Consider the following 16,692-nt stretch of genomic DNA (forward strand, 5'->3'; position numbering starts at 1 on the left):
GTGTTTTGATACCATTTTATAGAGGAAGTAACGTTTAATAATTATCAGTAATTAATGAGAACTAATCAAATATTCCATTGAAAATTTGATCATTATCGAACAAGTGTGCAGATATGCAAAGAAATCCAATTTTCAGTATACATAAAGACCACAGACATCTGTGTAGGTCTCCTGAAATATCTGGGAAATGTGCATTTATTCCCCTCCAAATTAAAACATGAAAGAATCAAAGGACTTAAGTGCTATTCTGCTGTTTTATTTACATCAGTAAAGACATTTCCACCCAAAACTGACACAGGAAAGGACCCAAATGGTGCATAAAGAATCACCAAGTATTCTGTAATGCTCAGACACAAAATCATTCAATGCTATTACGCCAAATAAATGGATTTCGGTGCGGATCTTTTATCCTTTTCCTGACAGATTTTTCAATCTGGCAACAAAAGAAAAAAAAAGTGCATTAATGGCTCCTAACTGCCACTTAGGGCGTAAGTAAATTGTCCATTAAAAGTGTAATTACCCCCAACTTATAAAGCCATTATGACGGGTTCCTTATTAGAAAGTGGTTCAGTTCTGGTGGTTAGGGAGCAGGTGGTGCTGCTGCTTTGTTGCTGGACTGGACAGCTTTTTATTCTTTGTTCTTTTACTGGATTTTATTTTACAACATGTGGGCAAAATCTCACTCTAAAAATAATAACAAATTTTTAAAAATCCTCCAGCAACCAGCTTTTCTCGCTCTCTCTAAAATAATAAAAAATAATAATAAAAAAATGGGGATAATTTGATGACACTCCCTGCCTGCCACTGGTGATTTTTCATTATATCGACTCTCCAGCAGAGACCGCGCCTGCGCTCCTGCTCCCTTCCCGAACAAGGCTTCACCAATCCTGGCTCTGGCTCCATCCCCGGCTCGGCGTCCCACAGGCCAGCGCTAATAAGTCGCCTGAGCTGTCCAGTAATGGGGAAGTGATAGGAGGGGAGAGACGCCGCCGCTCGTGTGCGTGTGGAAAGCCGTGAGGAAGTTGAGGAGGAGGAGGGAAAAACGCAGCTCCACGCCGCGCCGGACCGGACAGCTCCACGGAGACACATCCTACAGTTGCTGTTGTTGAGTAGCCTAAAAAAAAAAAAAAAAAAGAAAAAGAAAAAAGAGAGAAGCGCATAGTGATGGAGAGAAAGGTATGGATGCTTCTGCTACCTTGTGATACATTAGCAAGCGTTTCACTGCTGTGGATTTGCGCATCCACCATTTCTAACAACTAGTCTTTCTGTATTTTCTTTATCCTGCCAGCCGGATTAGTGCGCACCGGAGTTTATTCGCTGTAATTTATTGTGCGTCTTTAAAAAAAAAAAATAGGGGAGAGATGGGAGGGGGAAAAAAGGGATTAATTCCAGCCTCGTGGTGGATTGTGATTTTTTTTTTAGAGGCGCACGGTGCACACAATGTGGTGTTGGTGGTGGAGGGGAGGGATGTGGTTGGGAATATTTAAGGGGACTGTAAGGCTTCAGCCCCTTGTCTGCATCATCTCCACCTCCACCTCCACCTCCACCTCCCACCCCTCCCCGTTTCGCAGCCGACGCAGACACCCACCAACCAGCGCGGCTTGTTAACCTTGACTGGTGTGGGAAACAGACACTTGAGGAGTAATAGAAGAAGAGGGGGACCCATCCTCTTTGGCTTCTTATTTTTTACGCATGCCTTTGATTCATTACCCTCCGTCCCTCCCTCGTTTTGATTTTTCAGGGCTCACACACACACACACACACACACACACACACACATATGTATATAGTCGTGCTGTCTCATTTTGGACCCACAAGTGTGCCAGTGAGCCGGAGGGTGTTTGCAAGGGAAAAAAGTTTCAGTTTGGCTGTTGATCTGTGGTGATCTGAGCAGCAGCAGCAGCAGCAGGAGAGTCTGGCCTCCACACAGCTGAGCCTCATCTACTCCTGCTGATACCCAGGAAAATCTCATTTTTATATTAAAGCTGTAGTCAGCAGCGTGTTCACTTCAGCTGGAGGAAAAATTTCTTCTTTCACCCGTGGTGTGTAGCCCACCTAGAGAAGTCATCTATGTGTGCAGTGGCAGGATGTGTGTTGTGAATAGTTGTGTAGTTAATCAAGATATCTGTCATTTAGCAAAGTAATCTGCAAAAGTACAGAATAGCTACTTATTTTTCTATTGATAGTAGTTGTGTCTAATTATGAATTGAACAGTTTTATCTGAGAAATGTAAAAAGGACATATTTCAATTTCATATTTTTGTAATTCTACAAATATACAAGATATCTCTGATTTTACAAAGAAATTAATGTTTAAAAAATTTCATTTTCTGCTAATTGACACTAATTGAATCTAATTTATAATTTTATTTATATATTTAAACATTTATTTAACAGTTGCATGCAACAATAGTAAAGACAAATTATTTATGAATTTTTGACAAAATAATATGTATAAAAGAACTACAGTTAATACTTTTTTCTGTTAATTGACACTAATTCTATCTAATTTTATGATTATACTTACAGTAATAAACATTAATTTAACAGTTCCATGCAATAATAGTAAAGACGAACTATTTGTGAAATTTTTTATTTTTTTAAAAAATATTACTAAAAAATGTTTGTTGTGAAATTATACAAGATATTTCTCATTAACAAAGTAGTATGTATAAAAAATTACAGAATTAGTATTTTTTTCTGTTTATTGACACTAATTGCATTTAATTTTCTAATCATATTTATAGTAATAAACATTAATTTAAGAGTTCATTCAGACATAGTAAAGAGAAAACATTTAGGAATTTTTTGAAAAAATATTTAGACTTTTCATAAAAACATGTTTGTTGTGAAATTGTACAAGATATTTTTCATTAGCATAGTAGTTTGTATTAAAAAAAGAACAGTATTAATACTTTTTAAAAATTTTCTACTTTTATTTACAATCATAGACATTTTCATACAATAATAGTAAAGAGAAACAATTTGTTAATATTTTGTGAATTTTTTTGTGAAAATAAATATTTAAAATTTAAGTTTACATTTTTTGGTGTGAAATTACACAAAATATTTCTCATTAAGAAAGCAGTATGTGTAAAAAAAAAAAACAGAATAAGTTTTTCTGTTAATTGACACTAATTGTATCTAATTTTACAATATATTTAGAGTAGTAAACTTGAATCTAAGAGCTTGATGTAATAAATAGAAAAAAAATCTTTTATTAAATTTTATAATTTTTTGTGAAAAAAATATTTAAAATTTAAAGTTTTTCTTATAATATATTTCTCCTTAACAAAGCAGTATATATATAAAACAGAATTAATACTTTTTTTCTGTTCATTGACACTAGTTGTATTTAATCTTAGAAAAGAAAAAAGAAAAAAGGACATAACATTATTATCTTACTTTTTTTCACAGTGTGGTCTTATTTCTTTCTTTTTTTTTTCTTTGTTGTTGAGAACTTTCAGCTCTGTTTTTCTGTGTCTGTTCATGAGCATTGATCTTATTTTACCATTAGGGAGGGGGACACATGAAGCAGCAGGGGTCTGGCTGTCCTTCCCCAGGAAATTCTGAACAATTTCCTGCATTCTGGGAAATTTTTATGCACCAATTTGTCTATTTTCTGTCTCAGTTTATGATGAAAATGTCTTTATTTATGTAAAGGAAAACACTAAATTTAGACACTATGAGTAAACATTACAGCATTTTGAAAATAAAAGCCCTGCGCTTCTTTCATGTGGATTCTTTTATGTGTCAGCACTCTTATACAAAAAGTATGATTCAGTTCCTGGCATTATTACCAAACAGCCAAAGGGAATTCTAATAACGTCTTATTAATAGCTTCTTATTAATAACTGAATTCCAAAAATATTTCAACTATAAAATGGTGTCAGAAGAATGACACAAAATTTGCTCTTTTTGGCAATTATTGCAACAAAAACTACATGACAGAATGCTGCAGAAACAAGATAGTAATAGCAAGTATTGTCATAAACAGAGTCAGAAGTAGCACTGTAAACAGAACATTTTACCTTCCCTTCCCTGCTTTAAAATCTAATGCTTAATTTCATGATTCATTAAAACTGCACAGAAGCAAAACAGTCTGCTTCTTCTGCAATCTAATAGTGTGCCGTGAACCGTTGCTTTTGGTTTAATCAGTGGGAAAATTTAAGGTTATTGCTCCCAGTGCTGTGTCTGATTAGAAACAGCTACCACTTATTTATATATTTGTCTGTTAAGGATTGAACTACAACCAGGAGCCTGTTAGCCTAGCTTACCACGAACCTTGGTGTGTGGAGAAGCCAGACTGGATATCCACTAAATCGCCAAAACATCGTCTGTTTATTATAACTACTATATGTTTCCACATGCCTCTAGCCCTCAAGCTAAGCTAAACTAGCCTAACCCTGCCTGTATGCTAAGCAGGAAGCTACAACTAGCAGCCATTTAGCTAAATATGAAGCTACAACTAGCAGTCAGTTAGTTAAATATGACGCTACAGCCAGCAGTTAGTTATCCAACTATGAGGCTATAACTAGCAGCTGGTTAGTGTGACTAACTACTCCATATTTCTAATCTTTATGCTCAGTTAAGCTAGCAACCTGCTGTGCTAGCTCAATGTATAAAGTTCAAGATGTATATTATTTCCACCCACTTTCAGGCTTCAGGCTAACTTAAGCTAGCCTAGCCATGCCTGTATGACAAATGGAAAGGTATAGCTAGCAGCTAGTTAGCTAAATATGAAGCTATACCTAACAGCCAGTTAGATAAATATGAAGCTATAGCTAACAGCCAGTTAGCGTGGATAACTGCTCCACGTTTGTAATCTTTATGCTAAGTTAATTATCAGGTGGCTGTGCTGGCTAAATGTACAAAGTTAAAGATATATGTCACTGTTTCCATCCACATCTTTGCTTCAAGCTAAGTTAAAGTAAGCAAACTGTGTCAGTATGTGTGCGTCTAACTATTTAGCTACAGCTAACAGCAAGTTGGCTAGCTGTAGCTACATATTTAGTAAGCAAACATAAAATGAGAACGGTTCAAATCTATTTATGTATTTATTTGTATATGCATGTATATACGATGTCAGTGAACTTTAGAGGTTAGCCAGGCCGGCTTCTCCACATTTCCAGTCTTTATGCTTCTTCATATTTAACAGACAAACTGTTTTCTCCATCTGCATGCTAAGCGCTAAGCTAGCTGCTGAGCTTAGGTCGGCATTAGGACAAGAAACAGAAAGACAGCTAGCTGGAGGTAGCCTGGCTGGTAAAACAGGCAACAAATCATCAGACACAAAGCCCTGTGTAAATCTTTAAAATGTCATTTTATCACTTTAATTTTTTTATGTGTCAAGCAAACGGGATGTAACATGTTAATTAGTCAACTTTACAAGTGCTGGTAAGTGTGTTTTGTTATTTATTTTACGTTTGGTATGAAAGTTGCAGATTCTTCAAGTATGTAGTCTTTATGCTAGGCTAGGCTAGGCTAACTAGCTGCTGGCTATAGCTTCATATTGAACATAACTGTTACTGATCTTCTCAGCTCTCAACAACAAAGCAATAGACTCCTTTGCTTAAATGTCATTTAACAACAGTTGAGTGTCTTCTGTGTATGGGCAGCAAACCTTTACAAAGAGTCATAAAAGTCAGCTAGAGTTTTATGTCAGATGCTAAGTTAGCTAAATCATAAATCATGGAAACAGGGTGAAGCGGCGCACTAGCTGGGCATAGTAACCAAGAAATAACCCCACATTAACATAGCCCCAAGTAAAAATTTGTAGTGTATTTTTTCCACTCTGATTTTTGTGTTTATTTAACAAAGGTAAAATGTATTAGTTAGTGATTTTTAGAGATATTTGGACTTTGCTGTCTTTGTGCTCAACCAAATTAGTCATTTCCTAATGTTTCCATTCTTTATGCAAAGCTAAGCTAACCGGCTGCTTGTTGTGGTTTGATATTTACATTATTTTACAGAGTATATCAATTTTCTGTGCTCACTGTCAGCAATAGGCAAAAATGTATTTATTTTTCTTTTAATATGAGTTAAACGTTGAAAATTAATTTTTTTTTGATTTTTTGCTTTTGAATCCTCACTTACAATTAGTGGCTACACTGCTGGGTTTAACTATGATGGGATTAGGCCTCTCAAGGTCTTGTGGTCCTTACATTTAGTGTTTTTCACATCTGAAAAGTGAAACGTTTCATGATTTTTGCTCATTTCATCATCACATTCCTACTGTGTGGATGCATTGCAAGTTAAAAAGCTTAGGGAAGGTTGCTAACTTAATTATCATGTGTGGTTTTTTTTTACAAGGTGTTTGTATGATCACTGTAAATGTGTTGATTTAAGCCTCTCTTCCTCTCGTTTCCTGCTCTGATTTCATATACAGCTCTGTTGAGTTGTGGCAGACTTGGTGACTCAGCTGCTCGCTGCTTTCAAAGAGTGCTATCAGATGCTCTTCATTTTGCTGCTCTGTATGAAAAAACAACCCAGACACAGGCATTTGGATGCAATTAGTCAACAAAGAATATTGCATAACCGGTGATATTTCAAAAAAACTGCTGTCTGCACGTTGGTTTTTCTTAGATGTAATCTCTCTGAAGTGATTCTATTCATATTTCCAGTGTGGAAAACCTTTTTCCATATAGTATATACATTACATACTGGAAAAAATGCCCCTCTCAAAACAAGAAAAAAAACTTATTTCAAGGAATTTTTACCTTGAAATAAGTGGAAAAAATCTGCCAATAGAACAAGTGAAAAATGACTTGGTAAGATTTTTTGAAATAAGATATGATATTTAGGATATTTAAATCTTAAAATTAGCTGGGAAAACTTATTTTAACCCTCGTGTCGTCCTCCAGGTCAAAATTGACCCGTTTTAAAGTTTGAAAATGTGGAGAAAAAAAATTTCACAGTGAAACTTCTGATGTCCACATTTTCAGCACTTTTGGGAAATCTTTTAACATTTTTTGGTGGAAAAAAAGAAACATTAAAAATGTTTCTTAAGAACATTCACAAAAAATCATCAATTTTTATGTGAATGTTCTTAAAGAAAATATTAGAAGTTTTACAGATATACATGCAATCACTTTAGATATTTTTAGGATTTTTGGGGAAAATTTTTACTAATTTTTGGAAAATATTTACAAGAATTTTTTTGCCAATTTAGTTTTTTTTTTTTTAAATAGAACTTTTAAGGGAAACTTTTAAGGAATTATTGGAATTTCTTCCTGAAGGTTTTGCAAATTTTCAGAAATTTGGGGAATTTTTTTGCTGAATTTTTGGATTTTTTCCAGACAAGGAAACAATATTTTTTGGTACCCATAAATGAAGACAACAGGAGGGTTAAGCTATATTTTACCAGGATTGTCAAGCTTAGGTGTCTTAAAATAAGCCAGACATGCTAAAAGATAGCAGTTTTTCACTCAAAAATAGATTTTTGCTTTCATGTAACCTCATAATCTGAGATGTATTAAATTTATTTTGAGTTTTCTTGTAAAATACAACTCAAAACAAGATAATTTCAAGATCGTTTGACTTAATAAAGACATTTAAGATGCATTGTCTTAAAACAAGTCCCTCCATCTTGCTGACATATCACTTGTTAAGTGAATTTATACAAATAGACTTGGTAAGATTTTGAGTTTTTGCAGTGCATTTCCAGGCAGGGATGCACGTATGTCCTATTTTTTCTCCTTTTTCTTCTTTGCACAGTGTTGATTTAGAAGTACAGGACACTTTTGAGGCACCCTGCACTTGACAATATTTATTGTAGAATCGCAAGATGCTTTTCAACTTCATGGTTACCATAGAAGTGGTTGGTCCTTGTCAGCGCTCTTGCGACGACGAAGCAGGACTGAAATAGCTCAGTTTCAAAATGCAGTGTTCCCTGACCCAGCTGCTGGCACAGATATTCCCTTCAGTGTAAAGAAAAGGAGAACAGTCCCATTAGTATGCAAGGTGCCATCACAGCTTCTGAGGTCTGATAGAGGATCAGCTCCTTTTACAGTCTGTTGAATGCTTGACCTGGCTTTTTAAGGACACAGGACACCCTCCCTCACACACACATGCATACACCCCGGTCATTTTGTTCAGTTATGTTTGAAATTTAGTGTGGGACACTCATCAGTGTTTTACTGGGAGCACGACGGTGCCTCCAGAATTTCTCATTAGTATGCCAAACTTTATTTTTCACACCAGCGATGAGATTGATTAGACAGACTGGAAGCTGAACACATTTGGTTTTGTTTCCTGACTAGAGGGTTACCCAATTAAATGTTCCCTGGCTTTGTGTTTTGTGTTATTTGCGGGGATAAATGGACAATGGAGCACTTCCTTTTTAGGCTGGCGAGGAATGTGTCTGTTCAATGGCTGTTTGTTACCGCGGAAACAAATGAGCTTACAGTAAAACTTGGAGAAATTATTGATTTCACAGAATGGTAGAGGGGCGGCGTTGTGCACTGGAAAAAAATGCTCCTCTCAAAACAAGAAAAAGAAACTTTTTTCAAGGAACTTTTACCTTGAAATAAGTGAAAAAAATCTGCCAATAGAACAAGTGAAAAATGGGTTGGTAAGATTTCTTGAAATAAGATATGATATTTAGAATATTGAGATCTTAATTTAGCTGGGAACATTTATTTTAAGCTATATTTTACCAGGATTGTGAAGCTTAGGTGTCTTAAAATAAGCTACACATGGTAAAAAAAAAGCAGTTTTTCACTCAAAAATTGATTTTTGCTTTCATGTATCCTCCTAATTTCAGATGTATTAACCCTCCTGATGTCTTCATTTACGGTCACCAAAAAATATTGTTTCCTTGTCTGAAAAAAATCCCCCAAAAAACAGCCAAAGAATTCCCCAAATTTCTGAAAATTTGCAAAACCTTCAGGAAGAAAATTCCAATAATTCCTTAAGCGTTTTCCTGAAAAGTTTTATTTAAAAAAAATAAAAAATTTGCAAGAAAATTCTTGTCAATTTTTTCAAAAACTGAGTGAAACCTCCCAAAAAAATCCTAAAAATATCTATAGTGATTACATACATATTAGTAAAACTTCTAATATTTTCTTTAAGAGCATTCACAAAAAAATCAACCAAAATCCAGCAAATTTCACTGGATTCTGGTTGATTTTTCTGTGAATGTTCTTAAGAAACATTTTTAATGTTTCTTTTTTTCCACCAAAAACTGTTCAAAGATTTCCCAAAAATGTTAAAAATGTGGACATCAGAAGTTTCACCATGAAAATCTTTTTTTGTCACATTTTCAAACTTTAAAACGGGTCAATTTGACCCACAGCACGACACGAGGGTTAAATTTATTTTGAGTTTTCTAGTAAAATACAACTCAAAACAAGATAACTTCAAGATTGTTTGACTTAACAAGATATTTAAGATGCATTGTCTTAAAACAAGTCCCTCCATCTTGCTGAAATGTCACTTGTTAAGTGAATTTATCTTAAATTGAGTGGGATGAGACATTTTGGCTAAAAATATGACAAATAGTCATGGTAAGATTTTGAGTTTTTGCAATGTGGTGCAGTGGTTTGTACTGTTTGCAGATGAGGGCCTTTCTGAGTGAACTTTTCATGTTTTCCAAGCTTGTCCAAAGACATGCATGGAGGATTAATGGGTGATTTTAAATTATCCATAGCTGTGACTTAAGTGACTATCTCTATTTGTGCTGTGATGTACTGTACAGCTTCCCATGACAGAAGTAATCATTTCAGAAATACCAAAATACGGTAGTTGCTGCCTCTGAAATGTAAAAATCTGCTGCTTTTCTTTGTTTTGCATGCTAAAAAAATCTATATCTTTGAGTTTTTTGTTGGAAAAAACAAGCAATCTAGAGACATCATCTTTGCCTTTAACTGTTTTCTGACATTTTAAGGATGAGAAAATAATCTCTAGGTTAATGACAAATAAAATAGCCATTATGTTTACATCATTTAGACACATTTTATGAAGGTTTTGCAGCATTTTCTGCAGTGTTGCACACAGACATACCGTCTATCTATAGTTGCAACACTGACGATAAATTTTATGCAATGTCCAACCTGTAAATACCGTTTTCTTGCAGCTTTGTAAACCTCCGCTGTGTTATTTTCACAGTAAGATTATAGATTTTTCTGGTTTTAGACAGACTGCTCTGCCTTCCCAACAGATCACAGCACTGTTTTTTAATCACCGTTGTCTCACCTAAAGCTTTAACCGTGCTGATTTTTTCAGTTGAGTCTTACTTTTTCAGTTCTATATTGCTTCCTTTCACAATGTGGATAATGAGATTGTGCGCTCGACTCTGAGACAAACTGTCTGGGTCCTAATGGTGCTACAGTTCACCGAGCGGCTGGTTGACCCATTTAGATGTTAACGCTCAATACTGCGCCATGCTCTGCTGTGGAGTTGGGTGCAGCTGAACATTGAAAACTCGCTGCAGTATGTGTGCGTGTTGATGGTGGAGCTGGTGCTTACGCTTGCAAATAAATGTCACTGCCATTTTAAGTTGCAAGAGCTTTTAAATATTTATAGTAAGAGCACAAACAAAACGATTGTATAGATGATAAAATAAAAAACAATCCTGCAGCAGTGGCTTTAGTTCAATCAGACATACTCGTGTGGACGATGTGTTTAGTTCTCCAGCTAACAGAGTCGTTTCATATGCTTTTTGTTTGTTTTTCTCTTTCATTTTGGTTTAGGAAATAGCAGAAAATAGAGGAAATGCGCATTAACCGATAAAATTGTTTTAAACACCGAAGTTGTTTCTGACCAAAGCGTGAAGATATTCAATGTAGCACCCCGTAATTGCAGTAAATCCTCACATTATGGGCCTTTTAATCTGAGAAATGACAAGTTTGAGTGAGAAACTAGTCTACAAATCAACTATGGCACATGGGTAATTGTCTCTCTCTTTGGGTTGTTGCTTCAGAATTTAACAAAAGACTCAATCTTCTTACTTTCCATTTCTGCTTTTTGTGCTTATGATTGGACTGTACTATTAACACCCAGGGGAGTCTAGACCCAGTCATGCAGTCACGTTATTTAGTTTATTTATTCATTTATTTGCTCACTCATTCTTCAGTTCATTCATTAATTTGTTATCCTATAGATTTAGATTTGTATCAATACATACATGCACTCACACTCTTTGGTAGGATAAAGAGCTGCTAGCCCGTGTTTAATCTGAATAACAACAATAACAATACATTGGCCTATTGCTCAAGCCTGTGAGTAATGTTCACATACATCTCCAAACCCTCCCACAATAGTGTAGCCTATAATTTATTGCATGGTCAGATGTGCTATATTTAATTCAACTGTGCCACTGGGTTCGTGGCTGGGTGTGGACTCCCCCGGGTGCTGATGGTACAGTCCAACCACAAGCACAAAAAATGGAAATGGAAAATTAGAGAATCATTTCTTAATTTTGTTCAAATTCAGAAGTGACAACCCAAACATGAACATCTGACAATTAATCCGACGGACAATAAAAATGGATAAAGAAACCCATTTTTCATTTGATTAATTCTAATGATACAAATGGAACAAAGAGGTGCAAGGCGGGAACCAGATACACAGGTTTTGAATGATTTGTTGGAAAATGTTTCTATCATGACATTGAGGAAGACACAAATTTTTGATATTGATGACAGTAAATTTTACTTGGTTTCATGTTACTCTTTACACCACAACATTTCTGTGAGTTAAGGGAACTTAATAAGCGGCTATGATTTAGTGAAGCAATAGAGATGAAGTAAAATAGTTTGTGTTTGCAGTGAAGTTTTGGTTAGCTTATAGTAACTAACTATCATCCTTCTTTCTTTATTTCTTTTGTTCTTATTTACTCTCCACCTTGAAATTATCACACTAAGGTGACATATTTAATATTATCTGTCATTTAACCCTTGTGTTGTCCTGCGGGTCAAAATTGAAAAGTTTGAAAATGTGGAAAAAATATATATTTTCACAGTGAAACTTCTGATGTCCACATTTTCAACGTTTTTGGGAAATCTTTGAACATTTTTTTGGTGGAAATAAAGAACTGTTAAAAATGTTTCTTAAGAACATTCACAGAAAAATCAACTAAAATCCAGCGAATTTCACTGGATTTTGGTTGATTTTTTTTGTGAATGTTCTTAAAGAAAATATTAGAAGTTTTACTGATATGTATATAATCACTTTAGATATTTTTACTCATTTTTGGAAGATTTTTACTCATTTTTTGAATATATTTATAAGAATTTTCTTGCCAAATTTGGAGGAATTTTTTTTTTTTTTTTTTAAATAAATTTTTTTCAGGGAAATTTTTAAGGAATTATTGGAATTTTCTTCCTGAAGGTTTTGCAAATTTTCAGAAATTTGGGCAATTTTTTGGCTGGTTTTTTTTGGGATTTTTTTCAGACAAGAAAAAAATATTTTTTGGTGCCCGTAAATGAGCACAACAGAAGGATTAAGTGATTTTAAAGGCACCAAAACATTGTTGCAGGGAGGAAATATTATTTGTCATAGCAGAACTTATATTTCTTTCATAAAACATGAAATGCACTTCTCCTATAGTAAATCACATTACAAACGAAGCATTTTCTCTTCTGGGAAGCCATTAAACCTTAAGGTAACTGTGTTAGCTGCTGCTTCTCATGAGTTTCTACACTCTAGTTCTTGTTTAATCATCTGTTTATGTGAATGTACAGTACATTACCTCCGGTTGGTGCAGCTCGTGTATCACTATTACATTCCAGTCGCAGAGCTGAGCATTGATTTTTCTAAAAATAAACACCTGTCAGTCTTTTAAAAACTCAGAAGGTCGCATCACAACCCCATAAGGCATTTCCAGAAATCCTCCTTTGGCGGTCTGCATAAAAAAAAATGATTATGGGACAGTAAAAAAAGACTTTTAAGCCATTTTTGTTCTTAAAAAGATGGTCCCTCATCTGGAACCAATTCTGGCTCCATTTAAACAAAATATACCATTCTTATATTACATTAGTATTTAATAATGCTACTTTTAAAATAGTTCAAATGTTTATACAATATCAGGTTATTGTTTTGTCTGTTTTTTAGGAAAAAAGCAGCATCTTATGGCATTTTCTGCTACCTGTGTGGGGAAAATGTCTTTGAGGATTTTGGAAATGTCTGTAGAAGAGCAGTAAGAGTTGATAAACAATTTTCTTGCATTTTTAAAGCTTTATTGCGTATTCATCTTTCAGGATATGCTCTTTGCAGTAATAATAAATTTGAAATACAAGCTGAAGCTGATACACTATGTACATACTTATGGATTAACTTATGACCCTGGAGTTTTTCAGCATAAAAATTCCTTTCCTTCATTCCCTGACCATTAACACGTGCAGCCTGTGCATGCCTCTCCTTTCCGCATCTGATTTTTTATCTCTTATATTCGGTGGCGTCTCGATACAACCCTGCACATACCAATACTGCCCTCGTTCTGTCGGCTCCGTCTCCCGTCCTGCCCGGGCGGAGTGGTGCTGAAAGATCAGGGCTAATACTTAGCTTGGATGCAGCGTTGGAAAGACGAGGGTGAGGGGTGGGAGGTGAGGAGAGAACCGGAGCGAGTTTGCTGTGGAGGATTTATGCAGAGAATCCTGCCAGTTTTATTTTTCATCCTGTGGAATTTTTATATGAGTAGCTGGTTGGGTTTATTCATAGTGAGCGGCTGTTTTTCACTGTATATTTGTGTCAGACTTGATCCTGGTGACCTCATTGCTGACTAACACAGCAAACTGAGGCTTTTTCTCTCTCCAGAACTGGGGTTTCTTTTGAGTTTTACAGTTTAAGCTCTGGAATAGTTCCCCTCTCAGCTCAGCAGCTGCTGCTCCAGTTTTGAAGTAACTGAAGTCAGCGTTTCTTTCATGCGATTGGCTGTTAGCTTTGAACGCAGGGCAGATTATGCCGTTGTCATGGCTACAGCAAACAGGAAATACCCCGAAGCAGGTAAAGCTTCAGGCTTCTCCCAGTATGTTGTTTGTCACTTGCAGGGAAACTTGGCTCATTACTGTCGCGTCGTTTTTCCATCTGCTTCTGCAATGCCTCGTCTTTTTAGAGCAGCCAAGGAGCTGAACCATAAACGCTGTCTGGATAAAAATGCTTTGTCTCAAACAGTCCCTGAAATCCAGGGTTGACCCTAAACTCCTTATCAGCAGCTTCTTAGGTTAGGCGCTTAACATGCCATCGCAACAGAAATATCCACGGGAACAGTGCTGCTTTGTGCAAACCCTTTTTCACCTTTTTCCTCACAGCAAATCACTTTGATCGCAAATATCAGCAGATGCCCTATTATTTTCAGCCGCCCTGGGAGGCTTTTCTCTCTCTCTCTGCAGGTTCCTCTTCATTACATATGCCGAGCTGCGAGAAATCAGTCCTGAAATGTACTTCTTCTCTCCCTAATCCCCCCTCAGTGAAGGTGCGGTGTCGCCTGCTTTGTACAGTCCCTTTGATGATGGCTGATGGCTATTGAGTAGCTTTCTGAGAGCTCTGGCCTTTAAGCAGCTTGAGTTGGGTTTTGTCTGCAGCTCTTAAACTGAAGAATACGAGGAGAGGGGCCCAGTAGTGGGAGGCAGTCAGACTTTCTTCATGCCCTCACTACAGTCCATATTCCCCCTTGTGCGCCCCATCTGTCTGTGACAATAATGTTGACGAGAGCAGGTTCGTGGTCTCTGGTATGTAAACGTTACCGCTGGGAGCCGTGCATTAAACATCAGCACCGATTTAAAATTTTGCTCTTTGTTTTCAGCTTTTTTCTTTCTGGAGTTGTTAAATAATGGCACATAGCAAGGCCAAAGCTTTCTTCCTTTCTTTCTTTCTTTCTGGCATGGTCGGCTAAACAGAACAAGACAGTAAATTTACCTTCACCAAGCTTGTCTTACCCTTATAAACTTCATAATGTATTAGTAATTTTACTGGGATATTGCTGCCACTGTGGGGTAATCTTCTCATACAACTTTTGCTTGTGAGCCTTAAAGTTGGAGTCTGTAATTCTGGAGTAATACTGTTGATTTTATCCTATACAACTAAACTTCATTCTTATGTACATATTTTGTCTCCTAAAGGCAAGACTGTGACATAAATCAAAGTTTTCTTGTTTAAAGGAGCCATAAAGTCTGCATACAACGATGGGAGGGGAGGGTGGAGGCAAATGTAAGCAACAAGACCTTCGAGACTTTGGTTTCACTCATTAGGTTTAGGCAATAAAACTGTGTGGTTAGGTTTAGGATAATGTCATGCTTTGGGTTAAAATGTGTCCTTTTTGTGACATGTTTGAAATCCATTTTTTGGGCTGCCAGGGTGATGAATCTCTCCTCATCTAATATATGATTGGCAACAGTAAAGCAGTAAAGTAAATGACAAAGATAGGCTGATTGGACATATTTGTGATATGTCCCAAACAAAATTTCCCTCCCAGATGTAAGTGAGAATGCAGTTTAGTTGCAGGAGTAGCTGGAATATTCTTGTGTGGAATTGTCTGAACCACTTGGTTGGTTTTCCATTTACAGAACCAGAACTGTGTATGATTATTTTTTTAGAGCTCACAGAGAACAGCTACCATGTGGAGATCTTTACCAAATTTGGCAAAAATGTTTTAGTATTGCTGACTCAACCGTTAAATGCCCTGACAACTAATTTTCACAGTTGCTTACCCAGTCTGAATGATGCTATCCTACGTAAAGTATGAATAAATACATGTTCACCACAGACAACCACTCAGCCAAATTTGAAAGTTTCAAAACACTGCCAGTTACATCAAATTAATCTCCAAAATCTTGAACGAAATAAGCACTATTCTCTGCTCTGAAGCTCTAGATGTGTGTCCACCAAAGTTGCTGATTGAGGGCTTTCATACCAGCTCAAATGAACTGTGCAAACTGACCTGAGTTCATTTTAATCAAATCAAACAGATGTGAAATCACAAATGTGCCTCATAGATCCAGAATGTTTTCATCACTTTGCAGCTGTGAAGGAAGTTTCCTGCTGTAATAAACTAAGCACATAAGGCAACTTAAATTAATTGGTATACATTTACTGCTGAAGATGGCACCAGATGTCAGCTGGATGGGAGGAAGAAAGCCGAGAGGGAGATAATTGGTGTAAAATAGTCACTGCAGAAGTGGGTGTTGGTGGTGATCATCTGTCCATCTCCAAAAATATCAGTCCAGCCTTTCTGTCTTTGATAAAGACGATGTTCTCAGGATTTGAGTGTTTAACGCTCCATAAATAATATTAGGGTTGATTTCTTTTTGAGCTTTTACTTTAATATTTGCTTATTCAGCCTTGATTTTTTACTGTTAGGAAGAAATACTTGCAACAACAGAATAGAATTTTACCTTAACCAAAAAGGTGTTTGTTTAACAGCTGAATAATCCGCTTCTGTTTTGGTAAAGGACTGAAAAATGGCAAACATTACCTTGTTCCAGCATGTAATTTGTGATGATTTTCTGTTTTTCTCGGTAATATGTTGCTGGAAACTGAATATATCTGGGTTTTAGACTGTTATTCGTCAAAACAAGATAGTTGTAGGTATGCCGTTGTTCATTTTTCCTCTATTTTCTGTTGTTTTGTGAACCAAGATGAAGCAATAATTGTGCCCTAAACTGTAGGTTTTGTAGCGTACTGAAAAGGCATTTCAGATTTCACACAGTATTGGGGTTTTTCTTGGGTATTTCTTGGCGTCCTTTGTTTAGAACTT

The 16,692-nt window shown here is 36.1% G+C and overlaps 1 protein-coding gene across 1 annotated transcript in view; it reads left to right on the top strand.

Annotated features, from left to right (window-relative positions):
• The first annotated feature begins 747 nt into the window (after window positions 1–747).
• Window positions 748–16,692, top strand: part of smarcd3b (SWI/SNF related, matrix associated, actin dependent regulator of chromatin, subfamily d, member 3b) — a 57,753-nt gene continuing 41,808 nt past the window's right edge. The window contains exon 1 of the mRNA XM_023285191.3: window positions 748–1,176. Within this exon, the coding sequence (XP_023140959.1) occupies window positions 1,165–1,176 (12 nt within the window). The 5' untranslated portion in view covers window positions 748–1,164. The remainder of the gene's footprint in view (window positions 1,177–16,692) is intronic.

Source organism: Amphiprion ocellaris, chromosome 22, assembly GCF_022539595.1.
Source record: "Amphiprion ocellaris isolate individual 3 ecotype Okinawa chromosome 22, ASM2253959v1, whole genome shotgun sequence".
Taxonomy (NCBI): Eukaryota; Metazoa; Chordata; class Actinopteri; family Pomacentridae; genus Amphiprion; species Amphiprion ocellaris.